Genomic DNA, 18354 nt, shown 5'->3' with positions numbered 1-18354 from the left:
CTTGAAGTTTCAATATTTGACAACCAACTTTTATTGACAGCATGATATCTTTCAAAAAAATCAGAGTATAATACTTTCAATTCAAAAGTTCCATTAACAGCAGTTCCTGCTCCAATATTATCCAATATTGACATAGAATCAATACTGACAAATTTTCTTGATTTGGGCAAATCAAATGTATTGCTTCCACTTATTATGTTTCCAATTCTGTGGTATGTGTCAGTGTTGGTTGTTTCACCTTGTTTTTTCCCATTTATCAAAATTTGTGCATTTGCAACTTGTTGATTGCTTTGGAAAACAATGGAGTATAGATTGAAAAAGTTATTTCCATCAGCAGCGATTTGAAAATTATTTGTTGGATTTGTTCTTTGGAAAACACCACTGGTAATAGTTCCAGTGTATTTCGTTTTGAATAAGTTGGTAAAATAACCCAAATTCATTGCTTCAGAATCATATAACGGATTTATTAAACCAGAAATAATCTTATTATTCATATCCAAATTGACTTTCATCTCCATATCTCCATTTTTATATTCAAACATTACATTGTCCAAGCCATCATACACTCCTGGATAAACGCTATCTGACCAATCTTTGACACCGTAAACAACCAAATGACATTGTACTGGAGTCGCTGTAGCTGTTCCATGCATCGTCAAATAGATGTAATTTGGAGTTTGTTTGCTGTTGTTATTGAATTGAACCAATAGCTTGCTATAAGCAGTGAAATCACGCTGTACAGCTTTGTGAATGTATGCTTCAGAAGCATCACATGATAATTGAATATTAGTCATTTCTGGTGGGTAGAATTCAAACACAATTGTGTATGTTCCAATAGCAAGAGTATAAATATTGAAACCTATCCTTGATCTGTAATCATTACTTCCACTGTCTTTAATCAATGTGATATCATAAGCTTTTTTATTCTGATGTGGGGATTGATTGAAAGCAGCTATTCCATACACTGTGATATTATATTCTGAACTGCTTTCATCGGTATCTGTAAGATATTTGAATTCATTTGTTTTATGGCTGCTGACAAGATGACTTTGCTCCAATTTGTCATCAAAATATTTTTTGGTAGTAGCATCATTATCATCAGTTGGTTGAGCCATATCTTTGATTTGTTTATTATTCATATCAAGGTTTCCAGTCATTGCAACACTTCCATCTTTTTTCAAATATACACTCAAATCACTTCCAACAGATGGTATTTTAGCTATTTCTGTATCAACATATGCTTTAGTGGAAGCATCATTGGGATTGGAAGGATTTCCAAGAACGATTATTTTATGACCTCTCATATCTAATTCACCACCAAGAGCATTGGGTGTTAACCTGTTGAGAAAGTTATGATCAACGTAGTGTTTATTAACAGCATCGTTATCATCAGTTGGTTGAGCCATATCTTTGATTTTATGATTGTCCATATCGAGGTCACTATTGGAGACTTTTTGTAAATATTTAGTATCACAGAAACCTAAATTAACGACATCATATGTATTTTGTATATTGGCTCCAAGATTAGTAATTTGTTGATTACCCATATCCAGATTTCCAGTCATTTCAACAGTGCCATCTTTTTTCAAATATGTAGACAAATCAGGTAATGGTATTTTTTTAATCTCATCATCGACATATTTTTTATTCGCCGCTTGATCGTTATTATCAGGTTTTAAAACACTAATATCAAAAAATGTTTTCCGTCCAGTAATATGTTGTTCTGTTGATGTAACCATTATTTCGCTTTTAGCTCGTCCACCATGGCCATCAAAGTTTTTCAAATCTGGTATATTAAGATGAATGTTTTCATAAGACTGATGCTCAGTCAATAATCGAACATCATTGGAGCTACCAGCCCCGTCTGGCGTGTCTTGTAGATAGATACTATTGGTATGAACACTTCCACTGTTGCTGTAAATTACTGCTTTATTAGCTCGCACATCACCACGAGCATTATCCAACAATTTTATTTGGCTCTTTGTGACAACATCATTGGGATCAGCTCCTTGTTTAACATTAACAAGTTTTTTGTTTTGTATATCATAATTGCCATTTTGGGTCAATTTAAACCCTATTCCTTGAGGCCCAGCGGCTCCTTGAAGAGGAACCGTTCTGAATCCTCCTGTTGTGAAAGAAGACGATGAACTATGTTCGTTGAATATTCCCATTTATATCATTTGGTTATATTGTTCCATAAAAATTCCTGTTAATTCTTTTCAGGGGCTTATCAACATATAGAAATGAAAATGGCTCGTTTGTTGCTTTAATGTATTTATCCTTTTCGAAACCCAACTCACGGGATATCAGACCTCTTTCATTGCTGCTAGGAAAGTCATAGACACAGAAATGAGAGCAATTGAGTCGAATATCTTTTGGTGTTTTGTAGAACGATTGGCTCAGATAAATAACAGAGCAGTTTTTGTGTCTGCCACGAATGAAATAATCAATCAATGGTTTCTGGTTTTTTTCACAAATAAAGTCATCAAATATGACTATCTTCTGGGCATCATCATCCTTCAATTCCTCTACTGGAATTATATCATCATTGCTACAAACAAGGACACTATACCCGACACTATTTGATATATCAGTCAATGTTTGTAGCATATCCTTGTATTTTTGTTGCTCCAAATTTTTGGCATATAAATGTATTCTATCATAATACAAAAGTGGTTTCATCAGCATATGGTACAATAAATTTGTCTTTCCAGATCCTGAATTACCACATATTAACACCCGAAACGTGTCACTTGGCATGTAACCATACAATCTTTTGAAATTAGTGTTTTTATCATGTCTGTCATAATTTGGGATTTCCATGTATATCAATACATTATATAAGTTGAGAAAAGTTAATATAAGTTAATAATATAATGGATTTACAGAGATTAAAACAATTATCTGAAGCCAAGATTAAGGCTGGAACAATAACCAAACAAGTTAGAGATACATTGAAGGAGTACAAGCATGATAAACAAGATTTACAACAAGGTTTATCAGAAACTTTCAAACCAATTATTAAAGCTCAAGAGGAAACAAAACAAACAATTGATGAAAAACAAGACAAACTGATTGAACAATTGGAGAAAAACCAAAAAGCGTTGACTTCAGGTTTGGAAGACATTGCTATGTTAACTTATCAACCTGAAACAAAACCACAACCACAATCACCAGAAGCAAAGCTACCAATTGGCTATCAACCAGCAATGTCAAATTTGGATGCTGGTTTTGATGATGATGAGTTCCAAAAATTGATTCAATACGATCTTGCACCTCCGAGTTCTGTTCTCCAAGCTTCTATGCAAGGAGATATTGACATCAAGGATTACGATGCTAATATTGGCAAAATGTTGAAAAAACTTGGAACAAAGAAGGGTCCTTTATCCAAGGGCCAAGGAAAGACCAAGAATAAAGACAAAATTGATAAAATAGATGAAGATATAAAATTATTACAAAAATACAGAGGGCGCATTAAAATAATCCCAGAAGGAATGAAAACCATCAAAAAAGGTTCTGGTTATACTCAACCAAAGAGAAATGCATACAAAATATCATCTTCTGGGAAATATGGTGGACTCATGATTGATATTCCAAAATTAATGGGACAACTCAGACTTGTGGCAACAAAAGATAAACGCAAAGTTATGGACAAAAAGGTTGATTTCGATACAATCGATTTATTGACCAAGAGATTTAATTCAAAGAAGAAATACAGTGATATTGCCAAAATGGTATTTGATGAATTGAATCAACTCAGTGAGATTCCAATCCATAAAATCCAGCAAAAAATTCAAGAAATTGGGCTCTGGTGTTGTTTATTTCAATGATGCTAATGATTTGATTGACAGAATGGAATTGCTTGGTCGATCCACTTTGGCTGCCAATAATGGAGTCAAAGAGGAATTTTCACAAATAGCCCATAAATTGAATCAACTTGCCTTGATAAACAACGAACAGCTCATTGATTTATTGCAACAATATATAATCAAATAATATATGCAAGAAAGGGCGATACATATTTCATCTGTTAACCGACAAAAAATAGGCCGAAGTCGGCCTGAAGACTTTATTATCAAATTTGATCCACCATTGAAGCTTGACACAACAATGAGACATGAGCTACCTGTAGATCGAGTGTCAATGACATATTCATGGCATAATGTCAATGCAGGATACAACAATAATACAATAAAATACAGCCCAGATAATGGTACAAAATGGAAGACAATCACATTTGTTGATGGAATGTATTCATATGATGATCTTGATGATTATATCACTCAATCAATAATTCAAAATGGAGATAAACCATCTTCCAGCAAGGGCATCAATCTATATTTTGTGCTTTCATCATATAGAGTTGTCATTGAGCTAGACAACCAATGGAAGCTTGATATTAGAAACTCTAATTTTGGAGCGCTTATTGGATCTGAAACAAAGTTAATTAACCAAACTGAACATGGGACAAAATTGCCAAATATTACCAATGATATTGACGTTTTGAACATTAATTGTGATATAATAACTGATAGCCTCAGTGATGGACGATTCACAAATACACTGATAATGATACCCACTGACAATTTAACAAGGAGTTATCCCTTTACTTTTGAGCCAAAAAGAGCATTATTCAGCCCAGTTTCCAAATCAATTATTTCAGAAATGGGGATAACAGTGACTGACGCTTTGGGTCGGCCAATTGACTTAAATGGCACTGACTGGTTCATGAGCTTGATTCTCAGGTCTAGTTTAATATAATATATCAATATATGGTACGACAAAGTGAATTTAAGCCACGTTTTGACCCAGAATTGGGTCGTTATGCGATGAAACATATTCATGGTGAAGGAATTATGGATGTTTTCAGATCAGTTGGATCAAAACTTTTCGGGAAAACAGCAAAAGAATTAGCTAAGAAAGGAGCCAAAACTGCAGCTGAAAAAGCAGTCACCAAAACTGGTGAGTTTGCTGGTAATAAAGCAGGTGATAAAATAATTCAATTATTGAGCAAAAAACAACCTTCCAAAACAAAATCAGTGACAATGAGCCAACCAAAAATGGAGCAGCCACTGACTGATTTTCAAATAGCTGAGAGAGTCAATCAGATGATATCCGGTGGAAAACTCAAAAGAAGGAGAAAATGAAAATAATGTAACATATCTGTATAAATGAAATCATTCAGAAATCCAAAATACATTGAGAGATACGAAGATGTCTTCTTCCAATTGGAGACACCATTGAATACTGGTAATCCAGGAAATAATAGGTCACAAAAGAAAGATGGTTATCGTTTTGTTGTTGACAACACAGGAGAAGTAACACCATTTGATTGGTATAATGCAAGAATATCAGTTGGTTTTAAAGTCCAAACAATGCAAAATGTGAATATAGCAGCTGAAGACCATAATGGTATTGTTAATGGTTCACACAGTCTTATACATGATTTCGATGTAAGATTGAATGGTAAAATGGTATATGATTGTAATGATGCAAATCATTGTGTAAATATTAAGAATCTATTGGAATATAGTCCAGGATATGCTCAATCAACTGCAACAAATGAGTTAATCTATCTGGATACAAACCGACACGCTGAAGAACGATCGGCTGAAGATAACTACAACAAAGGATTTGCTGCAAGAAAAGCGCTTTTGGGTCTATCAGCGGTTGTCAATACAGAAATACCATTGAATCGATACGCATTCTTTGAAGCATTGAGAGATGAGTTATTGCCATCAACACGATTGGAATTGAATTTGGAGATCGAATCTGATGCCAATCTTATTTGGCAAGCTGGGGCTGATTGTCGTGTAATGATTACTAGAATGGAGCTTATTGTACCACGAATCACTTTCAATTAAGAGGGGCAATCACTGTATATGAGTCAGTTTTTGAAGCCACATAAATGGGTTTATTTGCGAGAAAATATTTAGAGAAGTAATTCTTCAACACAAAGAAGTGGCCATTTTCAGATAACAAGTGGGATTTCAAAGCCAAGACTGTGTTTGTTTTCATTATCAATGATGCAAATCTTGCTGCACAAACAGTACATCCATTTTTGTACAATACATTTAGTGTATCAACAGATCCCAGAACATTGCTAAATTGTCATTTATCTGTGGCTAATGGCAATGAATATCCTGATGTACATTACACTCCAGAAGCTGATTTGACTCGAGTTTACAGAGATGTCCTCAAATATGTGCATGCAAATAATGAATACAGTCAGGGGACTTTGTTGAATATCAATAACTTCAAAACACTATTCCCATTCTTGTATTTCGATTTAACAAAACAAAAAATGGATATCAAAGATGGTACCACAAAGCTGACATTCCACTATGAATTATCTGGCACAACTGCAACTGCATATTCAGTTTATGCATTGACATTATATGAACAAGATGCTGAGCTCATTCAAAAAGATGGCAAACTATTGTTTCGATAAATGGAATAAATTTTTAATGTAACGTTAGTTATATAAAAGATATGACAACTTATCATTCACATGGAGTAACACTATCAATTGGGCAAAAAGATAAACTAGCAAAAGCATTAAAAAACAACTCAGCAATAACAATAAGATTATCAAATTCTGAATTAACTGGACCGGATCAGCTGATGTTAACCAATACACAAATAAATAGGTTGAAAAAGGCAATACAAAACAAAACTGGAGCAGATATTAAAATAAGCAAAACACAGATACGAAAAGCTGTACAACAAGGAGGCAGTCTTTGGTCATCATTATTCAAAATTGGCACAAAATTACTACCAATGGCAGCAAAAGCAGTTAGACCATTAGCTACTGGAGCACTTTCTGGGCTTGCAAATGTGGGTGTCAATAAAATATTTGGTAGAGGACAAGTTGGTGGTTTCCTCATTCCTCAAAATAAAATTGATCAATTAATAAAATACAAAGATTGGCTCACTGAAGCACAAAAGAAGCAAATTGTCAATGCAATACATACTGGTGGACAGATTGTAATTAAACCAACTAAGACACAATCAGGAGGTTTTTTGGGGACATTATTGGCTTCAATTGGCATTCCAATGGTTTTGAATGCATTAATGGGTAAAGGGTTGCAGGTGGATAGAAGTAGATCCAGAAGATCGGTCCCAGTTTTTGTTCCAAACACAACCAAAAAAGATGGTGGTTTGGTCCTACCAGTTAATTATAGGCCGCCTCCATTTTTCGCTACATGGGATCAATATGGCAAAGGGAAAAAAAAACCCAAAAAAGGAAAAGGTCTGTTATTAGGCAAAAACAGTCCATTCAAGGGGATTCCATTAATCGGTGACATTCTGTGAAATTCATAAATAAACCACTCAGTAACTTTGAACTCATTGATTGGGTCAAAAAACTCAAAATAAAACACTTCAGAGGCATTTACAGCAGAGATAATCTACCACAAAAGATGAAAAAAGATGAAGTTGGTATCATTAACCTGGATTCACAGATTGGAGCAGGTACACATTGGGTTGCGTATCGAAACGGAGACAAATATGCAGAATATTTTGATAGTTTTGGGTTAATTATGCCAAAAGAAATTATGCAATTCATGTCAACAAGTGGCAAACGATTAATGTATTCAGGTGATGAAATCCAGGAAAGAGATTCAGTATTATGTGGCTATTGGTGTTTGTATTATTTATTTGAGAGACAAAAGGGTACAAGTATATTGAAAACAATCCACAATGCACATTTTGACATGAACAATCAAAGCGTCAATCATAATTTTATAATCCAATATTTTGAAAAATTATCTAATTAATTTGTATAATGGTTGATATAAGATATTGTGAAGAGTGTGATGAATACACAGAATTTTCAGGAAAATTATGTTTATGGTGTACATTGGTAACAGATTCTGAGTCAGAGGATTATGAGACGGATTATGAGTCTGACTCTGATGATAATTAATCTAATATAGTGATATAAAATGGTCAAATCATATTGTGTTAAACAAAAGAAAGAAACTGAATGTATTGAGCCTGCAGGTTACAAGCAAGCCAAAAATGGTCGGCTCATGTTCTTCTGTACATGTGCTGAATGTGGTATAACTAAAACCAAATTTGTTAAAAAACAGGGAAACTAAATAGCCCGTTCGAAGGGGCGGGCATAATGGATACTTTAGCATCAACTGGTGCTGATATGTTAATTCAACATGCATTACCATGGTTGGGAAAGAAAGCAGTTGAAATGGGTCGATATTATGGGTCTGAAGCACTTAGAAACCCTAAATTGCAGAAAAAAGCTATTGATTATGCTATCTCTAAGGCAACACCTTTTGTTCAAAAGACTGGATCAGAGATGTTTGATAAATTATCAACCAAAGTAAGGCCAAAAAGAAGGTACAAAACTGACCGAAAAGAACTTGATGGTGGTAATTTGAATACAATTTTGGAACAACTCGGTACACCAGGCAAGGTTGCATCGAAGTCGATGGATGTTGTTGGAACATTAATTCCATCAACAAAGGAAGTCTTTGATAGATACAAATCTGGAGACATTGCCAAAAGTGCATTTAGCACAGATACTGGCATATTGTCGAGTCAATTTTGGTCTGGCAAGGCTGGGAAAAAGACATTAGAAAAATACAAAGATTATCCTTGTGAAAGCATGGTCAAGATTGGAAGCAAATATCACAACACACCGAAATGCTCAAGTTATGATGCAATTGGTTGGCACCCACCAAATTGGGATGAGTATGAAAAGGGAATCAAAGGACGACCCAAAAGCGGTGGTTCAATTGATATACACAAAATGATTGGAAAGCTCCCAAAACCCAAAGCTGGGTGGGTACTGCCCGGACATAGATACACTGGTCCATACAATGATTCGGAAAAAAGAGTAAAATATAACCCCAAAACAAGGCAAATATTGGAAATATATGATAAACCAACAGGCAAAACAGATGCAATAGCCATGCAACATGATGTTGATTATTCAGTCTGCAAAGATGACAAAAAATGTAAATTAAAAGCTGACAAAAAGATGGTAAAGTCATTGGATGCGATTCCTTATAAGGATCGTCAATGGGGACATTGGTTGGCAAGAAATGCAATCAATACAAAATCAAAATTGGGACTTGGGGTTCCAAAAAACGTCAAAAGCCGTCGGGTAAAGAGGAAAACTGGCAAGAAACATTAGCTAATGAGCTGCATAAACCCATAAGGCGTAACTTTACTCGGCGGCGTGTTATTGTAAATAATATTGATGAAATATGGGCTGCTGACCTTGTTGAAATGCAACAATTCAGTAAATGGAATAAAGGTAATAGGTATCTTCTCATGACTATAGATGTTTTCAGTAAATACGGTTGGATTGTCCCATTAAAAGATAAAAAAGGTGAGACCATAACTAAAGCATTTCAAAGCATATTCAAAGAGGGTCGAAAACCAAAGTATCTGTGGACTGATAAAGGCTCAGAGTTCTACAACAAACATTTCAAAGACTTGCTCAATAAACATAACGTTACACTGTATTCGACTGAAAATGAAGAGAAGTCATCAGTTGTTGAGCGCTGGAATCGAACGATTAAAAATAAAATGTGGAAACGATTCACTGCCCAAGGCAATACAATGTATCTGGATATTTTGCCTAAAATATTGAATCAGTATAATAACACTAAACACAGTTCAATAAAAATGACACCGACAGAGGCATCTAAGAAAAAGAATGAAGGAACTGTTTACTTCAATCTATTTGGCAATTTAAGACAATCGTCATCCCAAGCAAAATTTAAAGTTGGTGAAAAGGTTAGAATATCAAAGTATAAAAGAAAGCTGTTTGATCGAGGTTATACAGAAAACTGGACAGAAGAGGTCTTCATTATCGATAAGATTTAATACACTACACCAATCACTTATAAACTGAAAGATCTAAACGATGAACATATTAAAGGGAGCTTTTATGAACCAGAATTATTGAAAGCCAAACAGGAGATATTCAGAATCGATAAAGTTATCAGGAGAGATTACAAGAAGAAACAAGCTTTGGTAAAGTGGAAAGGATACAATGATGCCTTTAATTCTTGGATCCCAATCAAGGATTTAGTCGATGTGCAAAAATAAATAAGCTCATTTCACGGCCTCACGAATATTCGATAGCAAGTCGATCCAATAAAAAAATCTATTGTTGTGTGCAAGATAAATGATATTCTTACCTCAAAAAGCGTCTACAAACATCAGAACGATGAAAGTGGAGAAATAAATGTCCAATATATCCCAAAAACATGAACGATAAACATGAAAACACAAGCTCTTCACAAAATGGCGACAAAATGGCCGACACGTGTATTAACAAACTAGTGTCCAGTCCGCTTTGGGTTGTGTCATCGTGAACATGCATGAAAGCGCATGCGTGTTAATCCAAATCAAGCAATATTACGCAATATACAGAAAAATAGCACCACAAGTGTAAAAATTTCAGAACTGAGTGTAATATATAGGTAATCGGGCCATTATTATATTAGTTCACAAACTCTGGTGAAGCTTTAGGGTGGTGTCAGTTGGCCCCTGACTGAAACCTGTTTAACGGCTTGTGCAGATGGTGAATTACTGAGTAGTGTGGGATGTCTTCCAGTAGACGGTACCTCCAGGGTGAGCCCGCTCAGGCCCTACTGGTTTACAGCGGGGTGCTCAGAGTTCGTCCCAGGACTCAACCTCTGTCCCAGAGGTAAACTGGGAAGGGACAGCCGCATTTGTCCAGCGGCGGGAAAAAGACCTGGCTGGGGCCAGGCAAGTAGACAGCCAACCGAGCACCCCACGTCTAGGGTTTTGTCCATTTTCGTGACTTGTCACACAACGTCACGCGTGACAGTAACGGCATCCAGTCACACAACATCCATAAATTTGAATTATTTATGATTATTTTTTTCTTCATAACAGGTTAATTATATCCAAATTGGTTTTCAAAAATATTGTATTCAGCATTCAAATCAGCGATTGATGAGTTGGTTGGATTTAATCGATGATTGTTTGTGAGTTGGGGATCAGTTTGGTGTCATTTATGAAAGCGAGGATTTAGGTTTTTCATAAACGAGGATAAAAATTTAGGTTTTTGAAAAACCTAAATTTAGGTTTTTGAGTTCATTGTTGAATCAGGTATGAATTCAGTGATATTTTCAAAAGTGTGCTTATACGCCCAATTATTATTCCACTATTATGTCATTTCACCAAATAAGGTCAAGAGAACGCGCAAAATATGAGACCGTAATACACTGTAGTGTCCCGGTTTGACCGGTTTACAACAGAGCGAATACGGACGGAAAAGGCAGAAAAAAGGAGCAACAATGTCCGGACTGGACGAAGAATAGTTTTTGAAACGATGCAGACTCGAAAACAAGTTTCACTTGTCATTTATCTTTTCATTTTATCTAATCAAATTAAAGACATTTAACTGGCTTTCTGTGTTGTTTACATCATTCGTACGCGCCATATACCGATGGACAGTTGATGCCGGGTGCATTTGAAAACTGTTACCAAAACAGAGAAGCCAAAATAACAAAATCTTTTTGTAGTGGAATAATAAATCTCTTATTCGATGGTTTTACATATAATACTCGCGGACATTTTGCTCATTGCTCGTATTTTTCCTCGCCCCTTCGGGGCTCGGAAAAATACTACGCAACTCGCAAAATATCCGCGCGTATTATATGTAAAACCATCGAATAAGATATATTTATCTAACTACTCAAACTGTTTTGAACCGCTGTTTCTTAATGTCCTACTGATATCGATCACGAGGAAATTCAATTTAGTTAATTTTTACAGTGTTTCTGATAAGCAGCCAATCCGGAATCAGTGACAAGCTTTGACAAAGTTTGCCTATTAAGCAGTCAAGCAAAAGGCAGGCAAATTTGTTAATAGGCGATTACGGACAGTTTGTGTAGTGACCTTGAGCGTTGCTTCTGTGCAAGGACCATCTGGTAGAGCAGACTGGGACAGTTCATGAAGAGTAGCTACTACAGTGCAAAGACGATGGCATATGGCTTGCTCCAACATACCACGAGGACAACTGTCTGGGGAATCTGACACCTTCTCTTCTAACAGGAAAAACAAACAGCGCTTATTTCAACCCAGTTAAAAACACGGAAAGCAGTTCAACGAACAGAATAATCAGTGAATGCGTCACATTAAATGTCTCCCTTTTCGTTTCCCCAACAGGTGCTAATTGCAAAGCCAATACAAAGATATTGTTAAGGTTCATCTGCAAGCGAAATGTAAACTTCTACTTTTCAAGTGTAATTACTTTTTTTGGTACCATTCTTACCTGATGTTCTTTTTGACATCATATCGCCTTTCACCTTCACTAATGCCCAGTCCATTTCATCCACAATTTTCTCAATTTGATTCACCAAGAGGAGCTACAGATAATATATCAATGCACATTAGTTTTAAAAATAAACTACAAGACAGCTTCGTGAATAATTTCAATAATCTTTCGACGACACGTAAAATCATATCACCTACAGACTTCAAAGGGAAGAGATGTGGATGTTTGCCGTTGTGTAATGCAAAGATAACCCTGATGTTTGCAATACTGCTGTTTTAGTTACAAGCAGACCCGCTTGTTTGATTTTGGCATGGGTGAGTGAGTGGCAAGCTACAAGTTAAGTTACAAGCTGTTTCAAGCAAAGCAAGCGCGTGAAAGGGGCTGGGAAGGCCAATAAGAGGATGCCTCAAGCTTTAGCTCGTGAACCCTTACTTTTCTAAAACAGGATAGTAAATATCAATGTATGCATATAAGGTTGTTAAATGATGTTTGTGAAAAATTTTAAACATTTCATATCCGATTGGTCTACAAACACTACAACAACATTTACTTCCTTGGATGTAACCGTAAATGATGTACCTTGATTAATGGCTACAGATAATTTATGCATCATGTCCTGTACACCCTTGGTGATAGCAGAATCAGTAATGTACACTCCTATTAGAGGCCCTTTAATACAGGAGTCCCTCTCCTGGGTAAGCAACTCTCACCTTGGGTACTGAAATTGAAAACCTACGTGAAACCAAAATAAGGAAGCCAGCTTTCCGACTGATGGTGTGAATGGATCATTTAGAAATGCAGAACACAGGCATTAACTACACATTATATCTTTGCTAAAGAAGTGTTGTTATTACTTACAGCTACAGTGGGTGCAGCAGTCCTTGGGTTAATTATAGCGTAATGAGTTCTGTCTTCAACCTCAATTTCCTGACAAAGCAATCATTAGTAAAAGAAACAGACCTAAATGAATGTCTTTTCTTTAGTACTGTTAACAGCTACAGTCGAACCTGTATATAACGGCCCTGTATTAAGCGGCCAGTTTTCAAAGTCCCGATTGTTCGCTCATACAAACGCTGTATTTGTTACCTGTATTAGGCGGCCACTTCCATTAAGCGGCTGTGGCCACCCTGTAGCAGTCCTATGTTTGTCTTTCTTTGTTATTTTTACCTGTATTAGGCGGCCACCCTTGAATGGAAACTAAGCCATATGTTATTTTATGCGGTATTTTACTGTGTTTAAAATGCGATCCAGCCTGTAAGCTGATACTCGGCCGTTTAATATCGTTAACGCTTTTCAGACGTCCGCAATGTGCTGAAGTACAGTACCATATCACGAACGCTAAAAAAGTTTGTTTTGAATATGCTTCACTCTTTAGCAAGAAATTCCTCTTTAATTAGCTTGTTCTTCAGCCATGTGACATTGAACATTGAGCGTAACAACTATGAAATAACGGAATGAGATATTTTGTTGTGAACTGTAAGTCATAGAAATAGAGCACTGTATACCGTAGAAGAGTAGAGGACACTTTATTTCATAGTACTTTTACACAATGTTACGTATATTATACCGTTAAGTTACAAATTGGCACTAAACTTTGTTTGAAGTATTGATTGCTTGAAAGAGTGTTCATTGTCCTATTGTTTCCTTATGTGAAGTGTTTTTGTATGAAACGCCATTAAAATTGACATTAGACAACGCCCAGTGAGTATTTTTAGTAATCCTGTATTAAGCGGCCAGCTCCTCAAGTCCAGAGGGTGGCCGTTATATACAGGTTCGACTGTACAACAAAGATGATGACTAGGTGCTACCGGTAATTTTTATTAAGTACTCTATCATTGTTAAGTGGCACTCTGTACAACAGGTCAAAGGCACTGTTGAGACCACACCACCATCAATGATTGCACTCCAACAGCACACCTTGCTGTTTGCTTCACCTAGAGCGACCTGGACGTCTGCACAAGCTGTGAACCAAACCGCAGTTTGCAAAACATGGCTTTTCACAAGGGACTTGGGAGTCACGGTGGACAGGGTGGTAAAATGGGCAGCTCAATACATGGAAGGTTGCATTGCAAAAACGAAGTACATTTAAGAAAACATTATTTGCATTTAAGTACATTTACGCAAAATAATCTGTTCTCAGCCAAGTTCTTCCATTTTGTTATTATTATTTAACACTGTTCAATCCCAGTGTTTTTTAATCTAGTAACATACAATGACTGACATGATACAAGTCTGTAGCAGCCTCTAAAAGAACATGCCAGACAACTGAACCGTAGGTGATCAATGTGTTGTGAAGAATATAATATTTACTTGGTCAACATCGCCAAGCTGGCTGTGAACATCTTGGACTACATCACGTACCTAACGACAAAACAAATTTGAACATAACTGTTAAAAGTGTGTTCACCCTTACTCTTGCCAGATGCCTCCTCCTTAAATCTAGACCGAGGAGCTGTACATAGCAAATACCGCAATAATGAACTCAAAGCTAACGAGGACTGCAGTGCGTAGAATGCCACAAGTTCATACATGATTTTATGGAACAAGTGTTGCTTGATAAAAGACAGTCCTGGTTAATGAGAAATGGGAATGTCACCAGAAGAGCACATTTGTGTTTAAAGAAGCCTAGGATAAGAGCTGATAGCCCTTTATTAGTGTGACACCAATCACAACATGCATTTAGTTCTTTCAAGTAGTGTATCCAATGTGTTATCACAGAAAATATCCATACCTCCCCCCATGAAAAAGTTTTTGGTTTAAATTCATCTAGACAATATGGAAATGCCACTTTAGGTTCATACTTTCCTTCCCCACAAATTTCTGGTGTCGACCGTGACCTTCTATGAGGAAGTTTGGATAATTTCCTGAACATACATAATATTCCATGTTAAAGTCTGTACATTGTTGTATTGTAAACTGACGGTGGATTAAACAGTTATTCTCTGACTGAAGTTTGAGGGAAAAAAGACATGCATAAGATTTTATTTTATCTTACCAAACCTGCACTCATTTTGGACTGCAGTGTCAAGGAATACAATAGGGACATCAAGCACTTTGTGAGTGAAGGGTCATCTACAAAACACAACATTGCTCAAGCCATTACTCTCCACTTACATATTCGAAAGAGCATCTTATTTTTTTTTTTCAAATTTTCAAACATCTAGAGTATTTCAGCAGGGTTGGCACAATGGGAAGAGGTAGACTTAGAACTGTGGTGTGAGTCCATGACTGGACGCAGAAGATGCTCTGGTTTCTTTGACTATTCTACAGTTTTCCTGCCCCCATAAAAACTGGAACAACTCCTCATTCCAGTATGCTTTGGATGCACACAATTTATAACAAACAAGTGATTTTTTTTTCCTATTTTACTATAATGAATCTTTTACTTCTTACCAACATTGTGATCTGCACAAATTCTCTGAGCCCAGGCCTGTAACTGGTTAAAGTAGAGAACAAATCAAAACAGGATGAAGCCCATTAATAACTGAAAAAATGACATTTGCTGTACAGAATAACTTAAGCCCTTGAATATCAGAGTTTTGAGGAGTTACCTGTTGTCTATCGGGTTCCAAATGATGAGCTAACAATGAGATGACATTTACAAGTGATTGGCTGTCCTTCAAACTAATGTCCCCATCCTCATCAGGGGAAGATATGATGCTCACAATTAAATGCTGAAAAGAAACGTTTACATCGTTTACACAAATGAAAAACTAATATGCAAATTTGACCTTTGCTATTGAAATTCAGGCGTCAGGTTCCCGGTTTTTTTTTTTTTTATCTGGTTTAGCATAGCTAGTTTAAACAGAGTCCTGGTTAAATAGGAAATAAACAAATAACAGAAAATCAATACAAAATAGCGCACTAACAAAATACACAGAGACGCACTATTATTAATGGGATTCCGTACAGAAGCGCTTGAAGTGGCGTTTCGCCAGGGATTTGAACATACTAAAGTCAGTTGCTGATCTAATATTAAGTGACACCATTAATCCTGAAGCTTCCCTGGTACTTGGTTGTTTTAGCTCGGGGCAGTCGTAACTCGTCACGATGCCTGGTGTAAAAGGATTGAATGCCTGTTCTAATCCAACCAATTAGTTTTTAACCAATGTTCCTTTCCATTTGATTTATGTGCCTGTATAATTTTAATGCTGAGCTCCACTAACACCTTGCAATGTAACTTTTCTACACGACTTACTTGTATGAATTGAAACAAACCTGGAATTTCCTTATTTGAGAATAAACAGTTTCTTGGTTGGGTGCCTCAACAGTTGTATCTTTTTCTCCTTCCTGGCTTGAATCTAGAAAATAAAACTTTTTTTCATATTGTGGTAATCTCTTCTGATCACCAAGCGACGCAAAAAAGAAAAAAGGATTCATGTAGGATAATAAACAATAGCTTCAAAAAAATACCATAGCTAGTCGAGGATTACCCATTATTACAGACCAGCGGCACTCCACAATATGAACACATAAACAAATGAATCCTGTTCCATTGTCGAACAAAATAACTTTCCATTCCTACTGCCTACACGAAACCTGATATCCATTAGAGTTACCTTGGAAAAATCGTCAATAATATCTGTCAAGCCTGCCAAAACTAAGTATTCTGTTCTCCCTAAAAATGAAACTCATAAAAAAGTTACAACCATCCAAATATTTGAATTGAAAGTTAGATAGCAACAGAGTTTGTATGCATTAACACTACTTGGAATTTTTAAGTGAACTACCCCTCAGAGAGAGTTGCCTGTATTAATAGTATTGGTGCGTGTATAAGGATATTTGACTGCTGGTAGTACCATTTACTTTCAGAAGAAAAAGAACCATACCAAAGTATTTTCACACAAAACTGAGCCTTAATAAGGTGTTTCTGTCATGTAGCACTTAGTGATTGCAGCACCATGAAACGACCCCCTGAATTGGTTTTAAAACCCACCTATCATGTTCATGAAGTGAGGCAACTTTTGAGGAAACCGGCAGCACATGATGTTAACCACCAAGCAGAATCCCTCCATACACAAACTGTTGATTTTCTTTCCCTGAATAACATTAAAGTAAACAGTGTGAATAAGGAACTGCAGATTTGAGGAAGATTACAGTTAACTGTGAACTAAATGACATAAAGACTAATTCATTCTTCTTAGTTAGTGTTCTAGAAGTGGAAAGAAAACAGCCACCAAACTTTGGACATTATATTTCTCTTAATGTGTGCAAATGTATGGCAACCAAAATAATAGATGCTAGTGACGGGGGGAGGGAACAGCTGTTGTCAACAAGAATATCTTAAAAAGGTATGGCAATAGAAGCAACCATTACCCATTACCCATTATGAGTTTGAGGTTTCCCTCGAGGATATACTTGACGGATCATGTGTACTATGGGTGGTCTCGGTCGATATGTCGACTGATATATCAATTGACGGATCATGTGTACTATGGGTGGTCTCGGTCGATATGTCGACCGATAATCGACCGACTATCGGTCGCTAGTCGGTCGATATATCGACCGATAGTTGGTCGATATATTGGTCGACAGTCGACCAATGTATCGGTCGACAAATCAATGGGTATTTAGCGATCGACTGTCGGTGAAGTATCGGTAGATTGTCGGTCAAATATCAGTCCAATATCGGTCGAATATCGGTCAAGTATCGGCTGACTATCGGTCAAGTATCATTTAGCCAACGTACCTCAAACAGTTATTTAACCTTAGTTCTTAGCGCTACAGATGTTAATTGTAATTTGGACTCGGCGAGAACTTTAGATAGTGTACCTTACAGTTACCTTTATTGTAGATGAGTTTTCGATTAAGCGGAGAACTCAAATAAATGGAAGGCTAGACAGGCCCACAAAATATCTTAAATAAAAAAACCTTGCTACTATACGCAGTGCTGCAGTCGTTGTAATTAACATAAAAACTGTATATAAACTTCACGAATAAAACTCGTTCTTTCATCCACTGCGGGAGTGTGGCTGCCTCGTCCCCAGTCGCCCGCGCGATAGTAAAAAAAGCAAGCGGAGAGGGGGTTTGGGGAGGGGAGGGGTGCAAGGAATGCTTGGGAGGCGAGGTAA

At 36.5% G+C, this 18354-nt stretch overlaps 2 protein-coding genes across 3 annotated transcripts in view; both read right to left on the bottom strand.

The window, feature by feature from the left end:
- Nucleotides 1–15770, bottom strand: part of LOC146453357 (Fanconi anemia group I protein-like) — a 26137-nt gene extending 10367 nt beyond the window's left edge. Inside the window, exons 1-6 of one of the 2 annotated variants that reach the window (XR_014859523.1) lie at nt 15677–15770; nt 15279–15355; nt 14594–14644; nt 13142–13210; nt 12272–12374; nt 11708–12050 (exon numbers count right to left, since the gene is read on the bottom strand). Coding sequence is in view for 1 of the 2 variants with exons in the window: in XM_085096726.1 (XP_084952852.1) it covers nt 11905–12050; nt 12272–12374; nt 13142–13210; nt 14594–14644; nt 15279–15329 (420 nt within the window). In the remaining variant the exon portion in view is untranslated. The remainder of the gene's footprint in view (nt 1–11707; nt 12051–12271; nt 12375–13141; nt 13211–14593; nt 14645–15278; nt 15356–15676) is intronic. The other variant, XM_085096726.1, reaches the window with a different exon arrangement.
- Nucleotides 15666–18354, bottom strand: LOC146453356 (Fanconi anemia group I protein-like). Its single transcript, XM_085096740.1, has 5 exons — nt 18067–18354; nt 17220–17322; nt 16502–16584; nt 15835–15957; nt 15666–15719 (listed from the first exon to the last, which is right to left on the bottom strand). Exons 2-5 carry the CDS (start codon nt 17296–17298, stop codon nt 15666–15668), a joined length of 339 nt encoding a protein of 112 aa, XP_084952866.1. The 5' UTR covers nt 17299–17322; nt 18067–18354.

This window comes from Pavona decussata, unplaced genomic scaffold (genome assembly GCF_977016875.1).
Source record: "Pavona decussata unplaced genomic scaffold, jaPavDecu1.1 SCAFFOLD_336, whole genome shotgun sequence".
Classification (NCBI taxonomy): Eukaryota; Metazoa; Cnidaria; class Anthozoa; order Scleractinia; family Agariciidae; genus Pavona; species Pavona decussata.
Note: the sequence above shows the minus strand (reverse complement) of the source record. Positions and strands in the feature narration are given on the sequence as shown.

Bases quoted from the DNA above. Each gene is read 5' to 3' on its own strand.
- LOC146453356 (XM_085096740.1), bottom strand. From the start codon at position 17,298: ATGGAGGGATTCTGCTTGGTGGTTAACATCATGTGCTGCCGGTTTCCT. The intron at 16,585-17,219 runs GTGGGTTTTAAA...TTTATTTTCTAG, and splicing joins TCACTTCATGAACATGATAG to ATTCAAGCCAGGAAGGAGAA. The intron at 15,958-16,501 runs GTTTGTTTCAAT...GTTTCTTTTCAG, and splicing joins CTCAAATAAGGAAATTCCAG to CATTTAATTGTGAGCATCAT.